At 37.8% G+C, this 24805-nt stretch overlaps 1 protein-coding gene across 1 annotated transcript in view; it reads right to left on the bottom strand.

Moving 5' to 3' along the window:
* CCDC66 (coiled-coil domain containing 66) overlaps positions 1-24805 on the bottom strand; it is a 61008-nt gene that overhangs the window by 9623 nt on the left and 26580 nt on the right. Inside the window, exons 9-12 of the mRNA XM_054595107.1 lie at positions 24714-24798; positions 24125-24286; positions 18863-19007; positions 18235-18375 (exon numbers count right to left, since the gene is read on the bottom strand). Of these exons, the coding sequence (XP_054451082.1) occupies positions 18235-18375; positions 18863-19007; positions 24125-24286; positions 24714-24798 (533 nt within the window). The remainder of the gene's footprint in view (positions 1-18234; positions 18376-18862; positions 19008-24124; positions 24287-24713; positions 24799-24805) is intronic.

Here is a 24805-nt window from a genome sequence, read left to right as displayed (position 1 = left end):
GAATCATAAAAGCAGCAAGAAAAGAAGGAGTGGATGATAAGACCATCAGCTGATTTCTCAAAAGAACCCTTGCAGGCAAGAAGTGATTGGAAGTAAGTATTCAAAGTCATGAAAGGCAAGGACATACATCCAAGTAATACATCCAAGATTACTCTATCCACAAAGCTATCATTTAGAATGGAAGGGCAGATAAAGTGCTTCCCAGATCAGATAAAGTTAAAGGAGCCCATCATCACCAAGCCCTATCTATTATTACATGAAATGTTAAAAGGGACTTACCTAAGAAAAGCAGATGATCAAAACTATGAACAATAAAATGACAACAAACTCACAACTATCAATAACTGAACCTAAAAAAACAAAATAAAACAAAAAAAACAACAAAGACAAACAAAGCAAACAACCAGAACAAGAACAGAATTACAGAAATGGAGATTAGCGGGGAGGAGGAGGGAGAATATGTGGGAAAAGGTACAGGGAATAAGAAGCATAAATAGTAGGTACAAATAGACAAGAGGAGCTTAAGACTAGTATAGGAAATGGAGAAGCCAAAGAACTTAGATGTATGACCCATGGACATGAACTAAGGGAGGGGGGTTGCAAAGTGGAGGGGAATAAAGGGGGGAAAAATGGGTCAACTGTAATAGCATAATCAATAAAATATACTTAAAAAATGAATTCAAAACAATAGGCATAAAGATGCTCACCAAACTCTGGAGACAAGCTGAGAACTTCAACAGACAGACAAAAACTATAAAGAACTTATCAGGGCTAAACTAAATGAAAAAATACAATAGAACGGATTAGTGATCAGAAAGACAGAATAGTGGAAATCACCAAATTGGAAAATGAAAAAAGAAAAAAAATAAAAGAATGAGAATAGCATAAGGTACCTCTGGGACAAGATCAAAAGTACTAACATTTGCATCACAGGGGTCCCAGAAGGAGAAGACTGGGAGAAAGGGGAAGAAAATCTATTTGAAGAAATAATGGCTGGAAATGTCCCTAACGTGATGAAGGAAACAGACCTCAAGTCCAGGAAGCACAGAGAGCCCCAAACAAGATGAACTCCAAAAGACTCACACCAAGAACATCAATATTAAAATGTTAAAAGTTAAAGGAAAACAGAGAATCTTTTTACTTATTTCTTTATTCTTACCCAAGGACACTTTTTCATTGCTTTCTTAGAGAGGGAGAGAAACACTGATGCAAGAGAGAAACACCGACTGGCTGCCTCCTGTATGAATCCCGACTGCGGCTCACACACACCTGGACAGGGGATTGCATGCAGCAAGACTGGGGATCAAATCTGTAACCTAGGCAAACGCCCTTACCAGGAATTTAACCCTCAACCCTTTGGCTAGGGGACACTCCTTGAAACTACCAGGCCACACCAGCAAGGGGAAAACAGAAAATCTTAAAAGTAGCAAGAGAAAAAAAAACTAGTTACATACAGGGAAATGCCCATAAGACTAGGAGCTGACTTTTCAACAGAAACTTTGCAGGCCAGAGAGAGGGACTGGATATATTCAACATGATAAAAGGGAAAAAACCTACAAACAAGAATACTCCACTTGATAAGCTTATCATTCAGAATTGAAAGAGAGTTTCTAAGACAAGCAAAAGCTACGGAGTTTATCCCCACTAAATTGACATTACAAGAAATGTTAAATGGACACTACCGCTAATTGGAAAAGAAAGGACCAAAACTATAAAAAAGAAAATATAGGAAAGATGAAAAATCACCCTCATAAAAGCTAGTATTAAAATAATGAGGGAGAATCAAGATGGTGGAGGAGTGGAAGTTACACTGACCTCCTCCAAGGACCAATCTGGAGTTACAACTAAATTGTGGAGAAATCACCTGGAACAAACCACTGACCGATAGTGAGAGAGGAGCCTTGTAACCTCGGAGACGAAAGAATCAGCTTTAGCGCAGTCTAACTGGTAAGGAGTGCGGTTCAGACCTGAGAAGGCAGGCGGGGCGCCCACAGGCGGCAGCACCAGAAGGATATTGAAACGGCCAGTGGGATCCCCCTGAGAAGAGCGGGGTCTAAACCAAAAGCGGGGATCTCTAGCCCACAGCACCAGAGCCCAAAAAGTACACAGAAAACAGCCAGCTGCAAGAAGCGGCAGGGTTGTTCTCTGCCAGAGACAGGTGGCTGGAGACCCAAAGAACCGTTTAAAGGGCCAACACAAAATATTATTTGCAGCCACTTACCCTGGTCTCCAGCAAAGGCGGGGACAGAGTGGGCTAGAGACTCCTGAGGAGAGACTGGGGAATGAGGCCTCGGGGAGAGAACTGAGAGAGTAAGCCAGCAGGATCTCAGTGCTGACTCACTCCCCACGCAGCAGCAGCCACTGCTCAGGCAGAGACCACGCCCCCTAAGCAGCACATGCACCAAAGGACCCAATAGCCCAGCCCCCCAGGTGGGATTCTACCTCACCTCTTGCTGCCTAAGCTGCCTGCTGTGTGCAGAGTGGCAGCCACAGACAGTAAATCCCTGGCGAAAGGGGGCGGAGAGAGGTCTGGTGACACTTGAAGAGAGACTATGGATGGAGGCTTTGGGGAAAGAACTGAGAGCCTGGGGGATTCCAGTGTGGACTCCTCCCCCATACCTTAGCAGCATGAAAGGACTCAATAACCCTGCCCACAGAGGGACTCCGCCCGTCCTGAGCTGTCTAAGGCTGCCTGCTGAGTGCAGAGTGAATAGATTAACAACTGAAGGAGACAGCCACAAACAGTAGATTCCTGGAAGTCTCAACAGATTGCCTAAGGTAAGACAGGGATGACATCTAATATCATCAGAGGCAGATCCAGAAAGTAAAAAACAGCAGTCTCCTACCATAGAAGTTCACACCACAAAGTCAGGAAATCAAGACAGATCAATTTAAGAAGCAGAAGCAAAAGAGAAGTGTCTCACAAATAATGAGAAGACAAAGAAATACCCCCCACTCAAAGGGAAAAGAGGAATACCCAGAAAGAGAACTAAATGAAATAGAGCCAAATAAACTATTGGATATTGAGTTCCAAACAATGGTTCTAAGGAACCTCAATGAGCTCAGTGAGCTCAGAGAGAATTACCAAAAACTACAGGGAAACTATGAGGAACTTACTGAAAACTGTATCAGCATGAAAAAGGACATAGAAACTATCAATAAGAGACAAGAGGAAATGAAGAATACAATTTCTGAATTGAAGGACACAGTAGAAGGAATCAAAAGCAGGCTGGATGAAACTGACGATCGAATCAGCGAGCTGGAGGGCAAGGTAGAAAAAAGCTCCCAGAAAGAGCAAGAAAATGAAAAAACACTCAGAAAGAATGATGAGGCATTTAGAGAAATGCAGGACAACCTGAAATGTAGTAATATCCGTATAATAGGGATACAAGGAGAAGAGAATGAGGAAGGGATAGAGAACCTGTTTGAAAAAGTAATGGTGGAAAACTTCCCTCATTGGAGGAGAGAAAAAGTCATACAAGTCCAAGTAGCACAGAGGGTCCCATTCAAGAGGAACACAATGAGGCCCACTCCAAGACACATCATCATTAAAATGACAAATATCAAAGACAAACAGAGAATCCTAAAGGAAGCAAGGAAGAAACAGGTACTAACATATAAGAGAACCCTGGTATGGCTAGCAGCTGACTTCTCGACAGAAACACTGCAAGCCAGAAGGGAGTGGCAAGAAATATTCCAAGGAATGAAAAGCAAAGGCCTGCAACCAAGACTGCTCGACCCAGCAAGGCTCTCCATTAAAATGGAAGGCAAAATAAGGAGTTTCCCAGGCAAAAGAAGGCTAAAAGAATTCACCTCCACCAAACCAGCACTGCAAAATATGCTAAAGGGACTGCTTTAAGATAAAGAAAAAGTTTCTATGAATACCCAGTTCCTTCAGAGTTGCCAATACTTGATATTACCAATATTTTTAATCTTCATTAATCTGATTGTCACAACGATGTTATTTTAATTGTTCCTTTATTATTTGTTGAAACTAAACCTGTTTTAGTATATTTCTTGCCTATTACTATTATTTTTCTAAAAAAGCTTTAAATGGGTTTCTGGTATTCTTTATCCATTTATTGTAAAGGTTTGTAGAACTTTTTTTTTTTAAAACCTATTAACCATGTTTTAGATGTGTTGCAAATACTTTTCTATTCTATTCCTGGTCCTCTAACTTTTTAAATATGTATATTACTATATAGTTAAATGTTTAATATAGTCATATTGTCAATATTTACTCGATAGCTTCTGGGTTTGAATATTTTACTTCAGGGTAAGAAAAATATTAGTTTGTATTTTCTCCTAAAACTCCTTAGATTCTACATATTGATTTTTAACTCACCTGAATATTTTTTGTATAAAGTGTGAAGTAGGGCTCTGTATTTGTTTTATTTCAAGTAAGAGTGGTCCATGCACCTTATTTGTTGAATAAGCCTTATTTTACCCGTTGACTTGAAATATCAGCTTAATCATATATTTTTAGACAGATATATACATTTGTCTCTAGAATGTTCATTATATTTCATTGATCTACTTGATCATTTCTGTGCTGGTGTCATGTTGGTTTAATTGCTGAGACTTTATAATGATTTTAAATTTTTTTAACATAATTAACTTTGACATTTAAAAAAATAAATAAAATCAATCTGCATTTAAGAAAGAAAGAAAGAGAGAGAGATGGACTGCCACCTTTTGTGACAACATGGATGGAACTGGAGAATATTAAGCTAAGTGAAATAAGCCAGTTGATGAAAGACAAATACCATATGATCTCACCTATCAGTGGACTCTATTCAACAAAATAAACTAATGAATAAAATAAACCACAGGCATGGAAACATGGAGCAGACTGAAACTGACCAGAGGGGAGGGGGAAAGAGGACAATGGTGGAAAGAAGGGGAAGGAACTAGACAAGGAAAATGTATGAATGACCCATGGTCATGGACAACAGAGTGGGAATTGACTGAGGGAGTGGGGGGTGGGGGTCGGGTAGGTGGAGGAGGATAAAGAGGTAAAAATTGAGACAACTGTAATAGAATAAACATGATTTATAAATAAAAATATAAAATAAATTTTTACTAGAAAAAACATAAAACAATTAAAACATCAATAAGTACATACCCAATCAATAATTACTTTAAATGTAAATTGACTAAATGCTACATTCAAAAGACAGGGTGGCTGAACAGTATGACATAATAATAAAGGGATCACTCTAACAAGAGGATATAATCTTGTAAACATCTATACACCCAACTTAGGAGCAAATATTAATGGACATAAAGGGAGAGATCGATGGTAATGCAATAATAGCAGTGGACTTAAAAACCCTACTTACATCAATGGATAGACAGTCCACAAAAACTCAACATGGAAATACTGGCCTTAAGTTACACATTAGACTAAGCAAACTTAATAGATATGTACAGAACATTCCATCCCCAAACAGTAGACTACACATTCTTCTTAAGTACATACAAACTGTGCCCAGGATAGATAACATGTTAGGCTATAAAGTCAAGAAATTTAAGAAGATTGAAATCATGGCAAGCATCTTTTGTAACCACAATGGTATGAAACTAGAAATTAATTATAAGAGGAAACCTTGAAAGAATGTATGTGGAGGCTGAACAACATCCTAGCAAACAACCAGTGGGTCAATGAAGAAATCAAAGAGGATGTGAAAAAAAATACCTTGAGACAAAGAAAAATGGAAACAACATTATAAAATCTATGGGACGCAGCAAAAGCTGATATAAGGGGAAAGTTTATAACAATACAGGCCTCCGTAAGAAACAAGAAAAATCTTAAATAATCTAACCTTACACTTAAAGGAAGCAGAAAAAGATGAATAAATAAAGCCCAAAGTTAGTGTAGAGGGAAGGAATAAAGACCAGAGCAGAAGTAAATGAAACTGACGTTGGAAACCTCAGTGTCCCTGATTTCAAATTATGCTACAAAGATATAGTAATCAAAACACTATGGTAATGACACAAAAACAGACACACACATGGAACAGAATAAAGAGTCCAGAAATAAACCTATGCTTATATAATCAATTAAATTTACAACAAAGGAGGCAAGAATAAACAATGGGGAAAAGCCTTCAATAAATATTGTTGAGAACACTGGACAGCTACATGCAAAAAATTATATTGGGCCACTTTCTTACACTATATGAAAAATAAACTCAAAGCTGATTAAAGACTTAAATTTAAGACCTGAAATCATAAAATTTCTAGAAGAAAACAGAGGCAGTAAATTCTCTGACATTTCTCACAGCAATATTTCTTTTCTGAGATATCTCCTTGAGCAATGGTAATAAAACAAAAAAATAAGCAAATGGGACCACACTGCACAATGAAGGAACAATCAACAAGACAAAAAGGCAACCTGAATGGGAGAAGATATTTGCAAACGATATATCTGATAAGGAGTTGATATCCAAAATATATAAAGTACTGATAAAACTCAGAATCAAAAAAACAAATTCAATAAAAAAATGGGAAGAAAACCTGAAGACATTTCTCCAGAGAAGACATACAGATGGTCACAGACACAAGGAAAGATGCTTAATGTCACTAGTCATGAAGGAAATGCAAATAACTTTTTTTTATCTCACACCTGTCAGAATGGCTTTCATCAAAAAGACAAGAAACAACAGTGTTGGTGAAGATGGAAAGAAAAGGGAACCCTTGGGCACTGGTGGTAGGGTAGTAAATTGGCATGGCCATTATGGAAAACAGTATGGAGATTCCATAAAAAATTAAAAATAGAACTACCATACTACTCAGTAATTCAGTTTTGGGCATTTATCCAAAGAAACAAAAACACTAGTTTGAAAAAATGTATGTAGACCTATGTTCACTGCAGTATTATTTACAATAGCCATGATAATAAAAGCAAATAGAAGAATTCCATCCACAGAAGGATAAAAAAGATATGATACACACATACACATACACATTGCTAATATTACTCAGCCGCAGAAAAGAATGAAATCTTGCCATGTGTGGCAACATGGGTGGACATAGAGGGTATTATGCTAAGTAAAAAAGTTAGAGAAATACAAATAGGGTGTTTCACTTATATGTGGACTCTAAAAAACTAAACATGTGAACAAACAAAACAAACTCACATAGAATATAAACTGATAGTTGCCAGATGTTTGGGCAATGGGGGGTGGGGTGGGCAAAAAGACATTAATAAGTACAAACTTATAGTTATAAAATAAGCCACAGAGATGTAATGTACAGCATAGGGAATACAGTCAATAATATTACAATAACTTTGTAGGGTGATACTTATGAGACTTCCAGTGGTGCTCACTTCATAAGGTATATATATGTCAAATCACTAAGTTGTACGATTGAAACTAATATTGTATGTCAACTACACTTTAATTTAAAAAAGAACTTTACATTCCAGAGTTAAAAAATTAAAAACAAGAACATAAAATGTGGAGGGAGATCAACTGTTATAAATATCAGTTGTTGTATGTAAGCCTCATGATAACCACAAAGAAAAAACCCACAGTAGAAACACAAAAGAGAAAGAGAAAAGAATCTAAGCACACCACTAAAGAAATCTTCAAAACACAAAGGAAGCGAGTAAGAGGAGAAAGGAACAGAGAGAAACTACAAACTAACCAGAAAACAATGTACAAAATGGCAATAAGTACATACTTATCAACAGTTACTGTAAATGTAAATAGAGTAATTCTCCAATCTAAAGACATAGAGTGGCTAAAACGGATATAAAATTAAGAACCATTTGCAGTAGTTGTCCATTATCTGTGAGGGATATATTCCAAGATCCCCAGTGGATGCCTGAAACCACAGGTAGTACTAAGTAAGATGCATGCTTTTTCTGATATACACACGGCTTATCTTTGGCACCTCTCATTTGAGAGCATCACTGTTCTTGTGCATTATGAAGTAAAATAAGGATTACCTGAACACAAGCACTGTGCTACTGTGACAGTTTATTTGATAATGAAGTGACTGGTATTCAGGTAGCACATACAGGGCAGATTTGCTGGACAAAAAATAATTCAAGTCCTAAGTGGGACAGGACAAGATTTTACCATGCTACTCAGAATGGTATGCAATATAAAACTTATGAACTGTTTCCTTTTGGAATTTTCCATTTAAAATTTCCATGGTCAATCGAAGTTAACTAAAACCACGTAAGATGAATCTGTGGATAAGGGAGGGCTACAAGAGACGAACTTCAGATGTACAGACACACACAAAATAAAAGCGAAGAGATGATAAAAGAGGACATTACATAATGATAAGAGGTCAATCCAGCAAAAGGATATAACATTTGTAAATATTTATGAACCCAACATAGGAGCACCTAAACATATGAAGCAAATATTAACAGACATGAAGGGAGAAATAGCAATATAATAATAATAGGAGATGTTAATAAGCCACTTATATCAATGGATAGATCATCCAAAGAGAAAATCAATAGGAAAACATTGACCTTACATGAAATGTTAGACCAGATGTAATTCACAGATTACACAAAACATCCATCCAAATGCAACAGAATGAACATTTTTCTCTAGTGCACACAGAACATTATCTAGGATAAATAATGAGTAAAGACACAAAACAAGTCTTAATACACTTATGAGGATTGATATCATACCAAAGGCTTTTTCCAACTACAATGATATGAAACTAAAAATGAATTACAAGAAAGCTAGAAAATTTGCAAATATGTGGATATTAAATAACATGCTATGCAACAACCAATGGGTCAAAGAAGAAATGAAGAGAACTTCAAAAAATACTCTGAGAAAAATTAAAATATAACATATTAAAACTTATAGAATGCAGTGGAAGCAGTTCCAAGAGGGAAATTCATCATCATAAATCTAGTTTTACCCCAAGGAACTAGAAAGAAGATAAATGAAAACCAAAGTAACTAAAGGAAATAAAGAACACAGAGGAAATACACAAAATAGAGATTAAAAAGATAATAGAATAAAAACAATGAAATTAAGAACTGGCTCTTTGAAAAGATAATCTGACAAACCTTCAGCTAGACTCACCAAGAATAAAGGACTCAAATAAATAAAATCAGAAATGAAAGAGATGTTACAACTGATACCACAGAAATATGAAGGATCATGAGAATAGTATGAACAATTGCACATGAAGAGATTTAAGAACCTATAGGAAATGTATAAATTCCTAGAAACACATTACCTACCAAGACTAAATTGTGAAATAAAGAGTTTAAACAGACCTATTACTAGTAAGAAGAATGAGTAGTTAAAAACCACCCAACAAACAAAAGTCCATAACCAGATAACTTCACTAGCAAATATTCAAAGAAGATTACCAATCTTTTTACAAAAAAGTCAGAAAAGGAGGGAATGCTTCTAAACTAATTTTATGAGGCCAGCATTACCCTGATACCAAAACCAGATATGTCTGCCACAAGAAACTAAAATTACAAACCAATGTCCCTGATGAACAAACATGTAAGAATTCCCAACAAAATATTAATGAAACAAATTCAACAATACATTAAAAGGATTATATACACAATAATTAAATGTGATTTATTTCAAGGATGCAAAGATAATTCAATACACACATATCAATCAATAAAATACATACATCACATTAAAAAATGAAGAATAAAGATCATATGATCATCTCAATAGATGCAGAAAAGCATTTGACAAATTCAACATCTATTTATCATTAAAAATCTCTCAACAAAGTGAGAATAGAGGAAACGTACCTTAACATTATAAAGGCCACCTATGAAAAGCCCACAGCTAACATACTCAAGGGTGAAAAGTTGAAAGCTTTTTCTAAGATCAGGAACAAGACAAGGATGCCCACTCTCACATTTATTCAACATACTAATAGAAGTCTTAGCCAGAGCAATTTAGCCAGAAAAAGAACTAAAAGACATCCAAATCAGTGAGGAAAAAGTAAAGCTATCACTACTTGCAGGTAACATACTATAAATAGAAAACCCTAAAGACTCCACCAAAAAAAAAAAAAAAAAAAAAAAAAAAAAGGCTGTTAGAACAAATGAATTCAGTAAAGTTGCAGGATACAAAAGCAATACACAAAACTCTGTTGCAGTTCTAAGTACTAATAAGAAACTATCAGAGAAATTAAGAAATTACTACTATTTACAACTGCATTAAAAAGGATTCTAGGAATAAATTTAACCAAAGAGGTGAAAGACCTGTTACATTGAAACTGTAAGAAATTAATGGAAAAAATTCAAGAAAATGCAATGAAAGGAAAACTATTCCATATTCACAGATTGGAGGAATATTGCTAAAATATCCATACTATCTAAAGTGATCCAGAAATTCAATGAAATCCATGTCAAAATCCCAGTGGTATTTTTCACAGAAATATAAGAAACAATCATAAAATTTGTATGGAACTACAACAGACCCTGAATAGCCAAAGCAATCTTAAGAAAGAAAAACAAAGCTGGAGGCAACACATTCCCTGATTTCACACTATACTACGAAGCAATAGTAATCAAACAGTATAGTATTAACATAAAAACAAACACATAGGTCAGTAAAACAGAATAGAGAGCCCAGAAATAAACCCACCCATATATGGTCAATTGATTTATAATAAATTAGCCAAGGTTATACAATGAGGAAAGGACAGTCTCTTCAATATTTGGTGCTGGGAAAACCGGATAGCCAAATGCAAAGAAATAAAACTGGACCAGTATCTTATATCAGCAGTCCCCAACCTTTTTGGCAACATGGACCAGTTTGATGGAAGGCAATTTTTCCATGGACCAGGAGTGGGAAGATGTTTTCGGGGTGTTTTTAAGTGTATTACATTCAAGTTCACCTCCTGCTGCTGTGTGGCCTGGTTCCTAATAAGCCCAGACCAGTACCAGTCTGCAACCCAGAGGCTGGGGACCCCTGTTTTAATATCATATACAAAAATTAAATCTAAACTGATTAAAGGCTTGATTATAAGACCTGAAACTAAAATCTCCTAGACAGCACAGAAGGTGAACTCCTGACATCAGTTGTGGCAATCATTTTTGGATCTGATACTAAAAGCAAAAGTAACAAAAGTAAAGTAAACAAATGGGACTTCATCAAACTATAAAGCTTCTGCACAGCAAAGGAAATCATCAATAACATGAAAAGGCAACCTACTGAGTGGAAGAAGAATATTGGAAATTATAAGAACTCATACAGCACACCACGAAACTCCCTCCCACCCCCCCACAAACAATCTGATGAAAAAATGGGCAGAAAAATCTAAAGTAGCATTTTTCCAAAGCTGATATACAGATGGCCAACAGGTACATAAAAATATGTTAACATCACTAATTATCAGGGAAATGAGAATAAAAACCACAGTGAGCTATCACCATATACCTGTTAGAATGTCTATTATCAAAAAAGACAAGAAATAGGTGTTGAAAAGGATGTGGAGAAAAGAGAACCCTTGTGCACTGTTGGTGGGAATGCAGATTGGTGCAGCCATTGTGGAAAGCAGTGTGGAGATACCTCAAAAAATAAAAATAAATCTGTCTTTTGACCCAGCAATACCACTTCTGGGAATATAACTGAAGGAACCCAGAACTCTAATTCAAAAGCACATATGCAGCATTATTTATAATAGCTAAGACATGAAAGCAACTTAAGTGTCCATGGATAAATGAATAGGTAAAGAAATTTAGTATGAATGAGCATATATGAATACATATAGAAATGTGTGATACACACAATGGAATAAAATAATAAAAAATAATAAAATCTTGAGGGCATGATGCTAAGTGAAATAAGTCAAACAGAAAAACAAATACTATACAATCTCACTTATATGTGGCATCTTAAAACAAAACAAAACAAAACAAGCTCACAGAGAGACCAGATTGTTGTTGTAGGTGAAGTGAGCGAAATTGGTGAAGGGGGGTCAAAAGGAACATACTACCCATGATAAAATAAGACATGGAGACATAATGTACAGCATGGTTATTACTGGTAGATAAGCCCATACTCCTGGCCTGCCCTTTCTCTGTGAGCCAGGATCCAGACACTTGGCAGACTGTGCCAAGCTGCAGGGAGAAGGGGGTGCTCCTCTGGGGGTGGGGTGCAGAGCCAGGAGACTCAGCTGATTGCAGCATCTCAGCTGTGCAACTGCCTGGCCCAAAAGCAGCAGGAACCGTGGCGGACACTTCAAGTGGCAGGGCACCACCTCCTCCAGTGGAAGCAGTGGTTGGGCCCAGGTGCAGCAGAGCATTAGACTACGAGATGGCAGAGCACCTCAGCACACCCTGAGGCCTCAAGGGCAAGGAAGCTGGGCAGCCTTGGATGCTTCAGAGTTAGGGAGGCCCCGCCCTGACCAGCTGGGATGGCAGCAGGGGGAGGTTTTTAAACTGAGTGCACTGAAAGCTGAATGGACATGGCCCACGTGTGTGGGAAAGCTGAAAGATATACTGATGAAGCCCAAGCATGCTTAGGGCTAGAAGGATGAATGGATAGGGCCCCCAGTGCACTAAAAGCTAGAAAGATAACTGAGTAAGGGGAGAAGCCCTTGTCCCTACCCTTCCAGGACTAGATTGGGGGTAGAAGGCAGGCACATGCACCATAGAAGTCAGAATGGCAGCAGAGGGTGGTCCTAGACCAAAGAGGCCTGTCAATCTAGCCTGGGTAAAGAAGGGAATGGTTGCAAGGTGGATGGGCCACAGTACCCTGAAAGGTTAGGAAGTTAATTGGTCATCCTGGGAAAGCGCCTGGCCCAGTGCACACCCAAAACAGGAACAGTCCCAGGAGAACAAAAAAACCTCTCAGTCTTGCTCAGGACCTGCACTCAGTAGGTGTGCTAGTCTGTCCTCTCCATGGGCTACATTGCCTTAATAGCTCCATGACCCATGGCCTCCAGGAGGGAGTCTCCCTCTCCCTCTTGCCCACCTGATGAAGCATTTACCAGTGTGTTCATGTGCTCTCTCATCCAGAAGCATGTGACCTTATGGCCCTAGCAGTGGCATGGCCATGATCACACTGGCTCCACACATAGCATCCAGGAGGGAGGCTGAAGGCGGACAGCAGCTGGAACCAAGCTAAGCTACCTGGATGGTCACTTAGCAGCCACCTGCAGGCTCCAAAGGACAATACTTTAAAATGGAGCACAAATTCTGGGCACTGCTCTTTGCCTGGTCTTGCTGAGGACAGGTTACTAAGAAGAGATGAGCCATGTATTGGGGAGTCCCCCATTCTCCAAGACAGCATGGTATACAAATCAAACCTCTTTCCTTTTGCATCAGCACCCACCTTTCAAGTTTGGCTTTTGTGCCAGCAGGCAGCTGAACCTCTGCTTCTTTTTTTGTTCAGTAACATGGTGACTACACCTGACCCTTGAACAATGTGAAGCTTAGTGGTACCATTCTCCTGCATCACTGAAAATCCACATATAACTGCAATTGGCCCTCCACATTCACAGATTCCCAACCATTGACTGACTCTTGGACAACATGGGTTTGAACTGCATGGGTCAACTTAAGTACACAAGTCAACTGAAAAAAAAAATCACATAAAATTGGACCAGTGTAGTTCAAACCCATGTTGTTCAAGGGTTGACTATATTAATTAATAATACTGTTATTTCCTGGCCCGGTGGCTCAGTTGGTTGGAGTGTCATCCCATACACCAAAGAGTTGTGGGCTCATCCACTATCAGAGCACATAGGTAGGTTGTAGGTTCTATTTCCAGTAAGAGCGCATATGGGAAGCAATGAATTGATGTTTCTCTCACAGGGATGTTTTCTCTTTCTCTCTTCTCCCTCTGAAATCAATAAAATTGGGTGACGTTTGAAAAAAAATAAGGTACTGTATTGAGTATTAGTAAGTTGGTAAGAGAGTAATTCTTAAAAGTTCTCATCAAAAGAAAAAAAAATTGGGGGAGAATCAAGATAGCGGAGGAGTGGAAGTCACACTGACCTCCTCCGGGGACCAACCTGGAATTACAACTAAATTGTGGAGAAATCACTTGAAACAAACAACTGAACAGAAGTGAGAGAGGAGCCTTTTAACATTGGACAGACAGAAGAATCAGCTTTAGCACAAACTAACCGTTAAGGAGTGAGGTAGAGACTTGAGAAATCGAGCAGGGTGCCCACGGGAGGCAGAACCAGAAGGATATTGAAATGCTATTTGGATCCCCCTGAGAGGAGAGGGGTCTAAACCATAAGCATGATCTCCAGCCTACAGTACCAGAGCTCAAAAAGTACACAGAAAACAGCCAGCTGTGAAAAGCGGCAGGGTTGCTCTCTGCTAGAGACAAGTGGCTGGAGACGCAAATAGCCCTTTAAATGGCCAAGGCATAAATTTTTGTTTGCAGCCACTTACCCTGATTTCCAGCAAAGGCGGAGGCAGAGTGGGCTGGAGATGCCTGAGGAGAGACGGGGGAAGGAAGCTTTGGGGAGAGAACGGAGAGAGTAGCTGGCGGGATCCCAGTGCTGACTCCTCCCCCATGTGGCAGCAAACATCTTGCTCAGGAAGACCACTCACCTGAGCAGCAATAGCATGAGAGGCCTCTAGAGCCCTGCCCCCAGGAGGCTTGGCCTAGGCCTGATAGTGCCAAAACCTGACAGCTGAGTACAGAGTTGCAGCCACACATGGTAGAATTCCCGACTAAAGGGGGTGCAGAGTGGTCTAGACACACTTAAGGACAGACTCGGGATGGAGGCTTTGAGGAAAGAACGGAGAGAGTAGCCAGGGAGATCCTGGTGCTGACTCCTCCCCCATATTGCAGCAGCCATTTGGCTCAGGCAGACCACACCCCTGAGCGGCTGCTAGCAGCATGAGAGGACCCAATAAGCCCTCCCCCAGGAGGGACTCAGCCCCTCCCTGTGCTGTCTCTAAGCAGGCCTGCTGAGTGCAGAGTGACCAGATTAACAGCTGAAGGAGACAGCCACAGATAGCAGGTTCCTGGAAGTCTCGAAAAGAGTGCCTAAAGTCAGACAGGGTCAACATCTGACATCATCAGAGGCAGATCCAGAAAGTAAAAAACAGCAGTCTCCTACCATAGAAGTTCACACCACAAAGTGAGGAAATCAAGACAGATCAATTTAAGAAGCAGAAGCAAAAAAGAAGAGTCTCACAAATCATGGGAAGACAGAGAAATACGGCCCACTCGAAGGGAAAGGAGGAATCCCCACAAAAAGAACTAAATGAAACAAAGGCAAGTAAACTATCAGATATTGAGTTCCAAACAATGGTTCTAAGGAACCTCAATGAGCTCAGTGAGCTCAGAGAGAATTACCAAAAACTACAGGGAAACTATGAGGAACTTACTGAAAACTGTATCAGCATGAAAAAGGACATAGAAACTATCAATAAGAGACAAGAGGAAATGAAGAATACAATTTCTGAATTGAAGAACACAGTAGAAGGAATCAAAAGCAGGCTGGATGAAACTGACGATCGAATCAGCGAGCTGGAGGGCAAGGTAGAAAAAAGCTCCCAGAAAGAGCAAGAAAATGAAAAAACACTCAGAAAGAATGATGAGGCATTTAGAGAAATGCAGGACAACCTGAAATGTAGTAATATCCGTATAATAGGGATACAAGGAGAAGAGAATGAAGAAGGGATAGAGAACCTGTTTGAAAAGGTAATGATGGAAAACTTCCCTCATTGGAGGAGAGAAAAAGTCACACAAGTCCAGGTAGCACAGAGGGTCCCATTCAAGAGGAACACAATGAGGCCCACTCCAAGACACATCATCATTAAAATGACAAATATCAAAGACAAACAGGGAATCCTAAAGGAAGCAAGGGAGAAACAGGTACTAACATATAAGAGAACCCTGATAAGGCTAGCAGCTGACTTCTCGACAGAAACACTGCAAGCCAGAAGGGAGTGGCAAGAAATATTCCAAGGAATGAAAAGCAAAGGCCTGCAACCAAGACTGCTCGACCCAGCAAGGCTCTCCATTAAAATGGAAGGCAAATAAGGAGTTTCCCAGACAAAAGAAGGCTAAAAGAATACACCTCCACCAAACGAGCACTGCAAAATATGCTAAAGGGACTACTTTAAGAAGATGAAGAAAAAGAGTTTATGAATACCCAGTTTCTTTCACAGTTGCCATACTTGATATTACCAATATTTTTAATACTTATTAATCTAATTGAGACAATGATGTGTTATTTTAATTGTTCCTTTATTATTTGTTGAAACTAAACCTGTTTTTGTATATTTCTTGCCTATTACTATTATTTTTTAAAAAAAGCTTTACATGACTTTTTGGTGTTCTTTATCCATTTTTTGATTAAATATTTGTAGAATTTTTTCCCCCCCAAAAAGAAACAAAACTATTAATCCTTTTATAGATGTGTTGCAAATACTTTCCTATTCTATTACTTGCCCCTTAACTTTTTTTACATGACTACTACTGTGTAGTCTTAAATGTTTAATATAGTCATATTGTCAATATCTTACTTTATAGCTTCTGGGTTTGAATATGTTACTACAGGTTAAGAAAAATATTATTTTGTATTTTCTCCTAAAACTCCTTAGATTTTACATATTGATTTTAACTCACCTGAATATTTGTTGTATAATGTGTGAAACAGGGCTCTATATTTGTTTTATGTCAAATAATAGTGATCCATGCACCTTATATGTTGAATAAGCCTTATTTTCTCTTTTCTCTTTTCACTTCTTTCGTTTATAAGTGAACTCTATTCAACAGAATAAACTAACAAACAAAATAAACCACAGCCAGGGAAACATCAAGCAGACTGAAAGTGACCAGAGGGGATAGGGAAGGAGGACAATAGTGGAAAGAAGAAGGAACTAAACGAAGAACATGTATGAATGACTCATGGACGTGGACAAAAGAGTGGGAATTGACTGTGGGAGAGGAGGGCGGGGTGCGATGGGTGGAGGAGGGATGAGGGGGATAAACTGAGACAACTGTAATAGAATTAACATGACTTAAAAATAAAAAAATACAATAAAAAAATTTGTAACTCTGTATGGTGATAAATGATAACTAGACTTCTTGTGGTAATCATTTTGAAATATATACAAATACTAAATCATGATATTATACACCTGAAACCAATGTTACATGCAAGTTATACCTTTAATAAAAAAAATAAAAAGAAAAAGAAAGGGTAAAGAGATTGCCTGGAAGTTGTTAAAAAAAAAAAAAGGAAAGATTTCTGAGACAGATAGGTGGAGGCCTGAAAGAGTTCACAGTAAGCATAAAGACCTATGATAATGGGATCCAATATGGATATTACCTTATTACCTATGTAGAAATTTTAAATGAGCATATAAAAATATGCTCAACATCATTAGTCACAGGGGAAATGCAAATCAAACCATATTGAGAAACCACTTTACAACCTTAAGAATTATAATTGTGAACAAGGATATAGAGTAATGAGAAACCTCAAACATTGTGTGTGGAAATATAAAATGGTAAAGCTGCTTTGCAAATTAGTTTGGTAGTTCCCCTAAATGCTAAACATACAGTTACTATATGGCTTAGCAATGCTACTCATCTCTGCCAAGAGACCTGAAAATTTCTGTCTACACAATAACTTGCACATGAATTTTTATACCAGCATACTCATAATAGCCAAAAAGTAGAAGAAACCCAGATGCCCATTAAATGATGAAGGAATAAACAAATTGTGGGATATCCATAAAATGAATATTATTCAGTGATAAAAATGAATTACTAATACATGATACAACGTGGATGAACCTTAAAACACTGTGCTAAGTAAAAAAAATCCAGACACAATAGACCACACTATAGGTATGATTCCAATGATATGAAATATCTGGAATAGGCAAATCTATAGACAGAAGATAGATTAGTGGCTGCCTAGGAATGGAGAGGAGGGAGAAAATGGAGAGTGACTCTTGATGGGTACTGGATTTCTTTTTGGAATAATAAAAATATTCTAAAATTCATTGTAATCATGGTTGTACAACTCTGAATATAAAAACTAAACTGAAATCTTTAAAAAAACACTGAATTGTAAGAAGGGTTAATTTCATATTATGTGAATTATATCTCAATAAAGTTGTTATAGAGAATTAAAAAACCGAGACATCCTTTTACTTTTTAACTTTCTAAAATCTTCAATTCCTTTAATTTTTAAACTTTAAATTAATTGAACTTGGCTCCAATTCTGACTTTAAGTAAATTTTAAACCAAATAACAATTTCAAAACAAATACCTGTTTGCACACCAGTGTCCTTCTTAGAAGAGTTCATAGAACTGACACATGTATTCACTTTATCACTGACTTTATCCAAACGTTGTTCTGAATTTGAAATGTTGTTAGCAGATTCATTAAATTCTACTTTTACTGAATCAACTGGCAAGAGAAATAAATAATTTGATAAGATGACAGTTGAGGAATAGTAAGAGAAATTTTGAGTAGCAGAAACTAAATATGAACGAGACTGTTAACTAATCAATATGAACAATGCAAAAAAATGTACAAGGGTTAGCCTAACATTTCTTGCAAAAAATTACATGCATTCTTATCCCTTATTGAATACAGGGAGACCACTTAAGAGATGTCTCCATAAAAATGGGTACAAAAGTACTTATTTTACCTATTGTGAGCAAAACAAGAAAATTATGTGAAAACATACTGAAAAGTGTTAACACTATTTAGTTGTACTCTTTAAGGCAATCTTCTCCCCATAAATGCATTATAAAGATACATTATTAGTTCAAGGTCTAAAATTCCATAAAAAATATTTAGTTAATAGGGGTGTCAAAGGTACTTAAAATAGTCAATTATTTATAATCAACTACAAAAAATATTATAAATAAAATTCTAGTTAGGTGCTTACCGCCAAGATTTTTAATCAATCTAGAAGTGTCATGTCCCTTTTGAGCCAGTTCTCGAATTCTCTGTTCTTGTTTTAGTCTCTGTGCCAGCTCCTGTGCTCTCTGCATCGCCTGGAACAGCTCATTTGTCTTGAGAGTTATAATTTCCTATCAATAATAAAGTACAAAAATTTATTAAATAAATTACCAAACACATACAAACTTGACTATTCTCTCTCAGTAGATATATTCTTAGCTCCTACTATGTGCCAGGCTATATTCAAGATACTGGGAGTAGAACAGTCAACATGGCAAATTCCTTCCCTTCTGAAGCCTACATTTTAATTTCTTATTTTTTAAAAGCAATATCAGTTTTTTTATTTTTATTTTTTAAAATGAGTATTCTTCCTTTTCTAAAAACATATTTTGTTTATTTATTTTTAGAGAGAGGGAAAAGGAGGGAGGAAGAGAGGGAGAGAAACTTCAGTATGTGGTTGCCTTTCAAGTGCCCCCTACTGGGGACTTGGCGCACAACCCAGGCATATGCCCTGACTGGGAATTGAACCAGTGACCTTTTGGTTTGCAGGTGAGCATTCAATCCACTGAGCCACACTTGCCAGGGTGGCAATATCACTCTTTCTAATTTTAGCCATTCTGGTGGATATAAAATGGCACTTCATTGTAGTTTTAATTTACATTTCACTGATGATTAATGAGATTGAGTTTCTTCCTAAGTATTCATTGACTCTTCTCCTTTTGTAGAATTGTGAATGACCTGTTCCAGTCTTTTGTTCATTCTTTTATTAGGTTTCTGTAGTTTTGTTGTTGATTTACAAGATTTTAATGTTTTAAATAATTTAAAAAAATTTTTCAATTACAGTTGATATACAATGTATCAGTTTCAAGTAAAACAGAGTGATTACACAGATATACAACTTAAAAAGTGATCATCCCAATAAGTCTAGAACTCATCCGACACCACACATAGTTATTACAATATGACTGACCATAGTCCCTATGTTGTACTTTACATCCCTGTGACTTTTTCTAACTGTCAATGTGGACATCTTAATCCCTTCCCCTTTTTCACCCAGCCCTCCCCCATCTGACAAATCAACCAAATGATCTCTGTATCTGTGAATCGCTTTTTGTTCTGTTTGTTCATTTATTTTGTTCTTTAAATTCCACATGTAAGTGAAATCATGTGGTATTTGTCTTTCTCTGACTCATTCATTTAACATAATTCCCTCTAGGTCCATCCATGTTGTCACAAATGGCAAGATTCCATTCTTTCTTGTGGCTAAGTAATATTCCATTGTATATACATACCACCTCTTTTTTAAACATTTATCTATCGATGGACACTTAGGCTGCTTCCTTATCTTGGCTACTGTAAATAATGCTACAATGAATAGAGATGTATATGACTTTTTCAATTAATGTTTGGAGTTTCTTCAGATTAATACCCAGATATGGAATCGCTGAGTCCTTCTTTGTCTCTTAGTTCAGGCTTTATTTTATAGCCTATTTTGTCTGATATAAGTATTGCTACCCCAGCTTTTTTTGTTTTTTCCAGTGCATGAAATATCTTTTTCTACCCATTTACTCTCAGTCTGTGTCTTTGATTTGAAGTAGGTCTCTTGCAGGTAATATATGTATGGGTCTTGTTTTCTTTTCCATTTAGCCACCCTATGTCTTTCTACTGGGGCGTTTAATCTTTTACATTTGAAGTAATTATTGGCAGATATGTAGTTACGAACATTTTATTATTCATATTTTTGGTATTTGTATTTTCCTTATTTTTAATGAAGTCCCTTGGACATTTCTTATAATACTGGTTTGATGATGAATTCCTTTAGTTTTTTGTCTGGGAAGCTCCTTATCTGTCCTTTGACTCTAAATGACAGTTTTGCTGGGTAGAGTATTCTTGGTTGTAGGTCCTTGCTTTTCACCACTTTGAATATTTCATGCCAATCCCTTCTGGCCTGCAAGTTTTTGCTGAGAAATCAGCTGACAGGCTTATGTGAGTTCCCTCGTAGGTAACTGATTTTGTGTTGATGCTTTTAAAAATCTCTTTGTATTTATCCTTTCACATTTTAATTATGATGTATCTTAGTATGGGTTTAAGTTCATTCTTGTTTAGGACTCCTGTGCTTCCTAGGCATGTGAGTCCATATCCTTCACCAGATTATAGAAGTTTTCCATCATTATATCTTCAAATTAGTTTTCAATTTCTTCCTTTCTCCTTTGGTTCTGACACCCCTATGATACAAATGCTACTACACCTGAAGTTGTCCCAAAGGTCCCTTAAACTGGCTTCATTTTTTTGGATTCTTTTTTCTTTATGCTGTTCTGACTGGGTGTTTTCTGCTACCTTGTCATGCAAATCATCGATTTAATCCTCTGCTTTATCTCCTTCACCTGATCTACTGTTGATTACCTCTAATATATTATTTATTTCAGTTATTGGATTCTTTACTTCTGAATAGTTCTTTTTTATGTGTTCTATCTTTATTTTCAAGTTTCCTATCTTTTTGTTGGAGTTCTCACTGAGATTATCTGTTCTTCTCCAAATTTCATTGAGCATCCTTATAACCAGCATTTTGGACTCTGCATCTGATAGATTACATGTCTCCATTTAGTTTACTTCTTTTTCTGTAGTTTTGTTCTATTCTTTCATTTGGGACATGTTTTTTGTCTCATTTTGGCTGCCTCCCTGTGTTTGTTTCTACGTATTATATAAAGTGGCCACATCTCCCAGTCTTGGCAGTGTGGCTGTATGTCGTAAAGGTCCTATGAGGCCCAGTGGCTCAATCTACCTGGTCACCTGAGCCAGGTACTCCAGGTGTGTCTCCTGGGTAAGTAATGTGTGCTTTCCTGTTGTACTTGAGCCTTTATTGCTGTTGGCTCATCAATTGGTGGGACTGACCCTCACTGGTCAGTTGTGAGGACTGGCCGTGTCTATAGCAGAAGAACTATTGTGTAGGTGTTGACCCCATGAAGCCAGATTCTCTTTAGTGGGGCTCTGGTGCCTCCAGAGTCTGCCCTTAGGTGTGTAGTTTGTAGAGGTGGTTGAGTGATGCTCTGGTGTAGTCTGAAGCTGGCCACTGTGAGTGTTAGTTCTGGGGCCTCCAGTTCAGGCCAAGGTCAGCGACTGCCAGTGCCCTGCCCAGGGACACTCTGTAGAAGATGGCTGCAACTTGTGCTAGGCATGGAGGTGCAAGGGAGAGGCTAAGCTGCAAAATGAGGTAGGCTGCTGCTAGTCCTGCACTTGGGGCTGCCTAGCAAAAGGTACAGAACACATCAAGACCAGATGCTGCTTGTATGGGGTTTGTGAACCCTTGAGAGATTTTAGGAAAGTCCATAGCACAAGCCAAGACAGGTCATTGGCATGGAAAAGGCACTGGAAGCAACTTGGGTGAGCCCAAAAGCTGGGTGGGGCAGGGTATCAGAGACTCACCAGGCAGGGTGAATGGTGTTAGGTTGATGGAGGTTCAGATCTGGCACCCATTTAAGCCTGCAGGCTGGGTGTGGTTAGGGCACAACAAAGGAACAACAGCTTCTTCCAGCAATTCTGTCTGGGAGGAAAGCTGTCTCTCCAGCCCTTGTCCCAAACTCAGACAATTCAGTTCTACCCTGGCACTTTTCAAGCTGCTGCCCCAAGGCGGGAGATTACAGTGAGTGAGTCTGTCAGTGAGTAAATCTATGAATGGGCCCTGCAACTCCAGAAAACCTCCATCTCATTCCGTCTCAGACCACAGTATCTGCTGGTTTCACAGTAAAAGTTATGGGGGCTTCTTCCTGGCAATGGAACTGTGGGCTGAAAGCCTGGTGTGGGGCTGGGAATCCCTGCTTCTATGGGAACCTCCACAACCGAGATATCCCTCCCAATTTTTAACCACCAAATGTAGGCATGGGAGCATCCTATTCTATGTCTTTGCCCCTCCTAATAGTCTCCACCTGGCTTCTTCTGTATGTCCTTCGTTATAGGACTTCTGTTCAGCTAGACTTCAGGCAGTTATTGATGATGGTTGTTCTGTAGTTTAGGTGTAATTTGGATGTAATCATGGGAGGAGATGAGCACAGTGTTTACCTACTTCAGCATTTTGACTAGAAGTCTAATCTTTTTTACAGCTGCATTAGACCACATATATAAAAACACTTTTACATTCAAGTTTATACTATAAAGCTTTCAAAGTTTCTAAACCAATTGTCCATTCCATCAGAATTCTATTAAGATTAAAAATAGATTATTAAGAGATAAAACACAAGGTCTGTGGACATTTATTACAATTCAAACAAATGATACTTTGATCTTTTTTCATGTATATAGTTATTTCATAGGAGTAGTTGGCTCAGCCTACTCAATATAATGAAATCAAAACCCAGACCATGTGCCCTTTCATCAGCTAATTTTGGAGTAAAGGCTGCAATGGAAAAGGCAATAAAATGAAAGCTCTCAGTCCCACCTCCTAACTCCAGGGGAAGTGCACTATGTTCTACTTTGTAAACCTCAAGAATCTTTGGCAACTGATGTGATTGTATGAGTTGTTCTTTGTCAGTTCAGCTTGACACCAACATAAACTATGTTGTCTGTACGTCTTATGCCAGGGGTGTCCAACCCACAGCCCGAGGGTTGCATGTAGTCCAGTATAGCTATGAATGCAGCCCAACACAAAATTGTAAATTTACTTAAAACATTTTGAAACTTTTTGTGATTACATGTTGCAATATATTTAATGTGTGGCCCAAAACAACTCTTTTTCTTCCAGTGTGGCCCAGAGGCACCGAAAGGTTGGACACCCCTATTAGGTATGCTCCTAATCACTCAAATATCTACTCTTTTTAAAAGACCTTTACTTAGCACAGAGGAAACCTCTAACACAGCAACAAATTGTATTATCAATCCCAGCCAATAACTCTGCAAATATATACTTCTATTCACAAGAGGATACAGACAGAAAGGTCGATCATTTTTCTTAACATTTCTAAAACATTTATTAATATAAATAATTATTGCTTAGAGAACATTTCAAAACCAAGATCATAGATAACTTCTGTTTTGTGCTGTAATAACTCATCTTGACTTCCTCTTTAGCAGAGAAAAAAGCATTTCAGCAATACAGCATTTGTGATCTAATCATTTGAAAGAAAACCTCCAGATTCCTCCTTAACCTTCATAACTTTCTTTATGCAAAGCTTTAATATTTCTTCATAGAGCTTCACAATTTTTAAGAACATCCATTTTTACTCTAAAATGTTATGGTTAAAATATAGATACCTACTTCCTTTCGTTTTTGCTTAAGTATGTCTTCTTCATACTGTTTCTGCATCTCTTCTCGTTCCTGTGCTAAACGAAGCTCCTCTTCTTGTTCTTCCTTCTTTCTCTGCTCTTCTTGCAGCTGCTTCTTCCTACGCTTTTCTTCCACCTGAGCAGTGATGGCTTTCTAGTTGAAAACAATCACATAATTATTGTCACAAATTAAAAAAAAAAACAACTCAGGATGCATTTGTTTTGGTGTTTCTAAAATAAGTTTATCAGTATACAGAAAGTAATTCTCATCCTGACAGGATTCAGGAGAATTAAACTAATGAAAAAAGTATCCAATACTAACGTAATTTTAGTGTTATTTCACATATACAACCTATACATTAAAAATCTCTTTTGGAAGGCAGGTGGCTGCACTATAAGATACTGTCTGATTCTCAGTATGAGTATAACTTTAATATAATGACAGCTGAAGTACAAATTAGATTCACCAATGGACTGAACAGGGCCTATGCTATAAGTTTATGCTTTAATTTTATTTATATTTACTTAGGCATCTACTGCCCATAAATAAGGCAAAATAACAATACTTTACAATGCAATACCTGATGTTCTAACTGTTTTTGTCGCCGCCTGTCTCGTTCCTCAATCTGAGCTGGGTCCAAGAGAGCAGTCATAGAACGAAGAAAGCTGCCAA

The sequence above is a fragment of the Pteronotus mesoamericanus genome, unplaced genomic scaffold, assembly GCF_021234165.1.
Source record: "Pteronotus mesoamericanus isolate MK-2021 breed Mesoamerican mustached bat unplaced genomic scaffold, CSHL_Meso_final scaffold_54, whole genome shotgun sequence".
Lineage (NCBI taxonomy): Eukaryota > Metazoa > Chordata > Mammalia > Chiroptera > Mormoopidae > Pteronotus > Pteronotus mesoamericanus.
The sequence above is the reverse complement of the archived record's forward strand: the minus strand, read 5'-3'. Positions and strand labels throughout refer to the sequence as shown.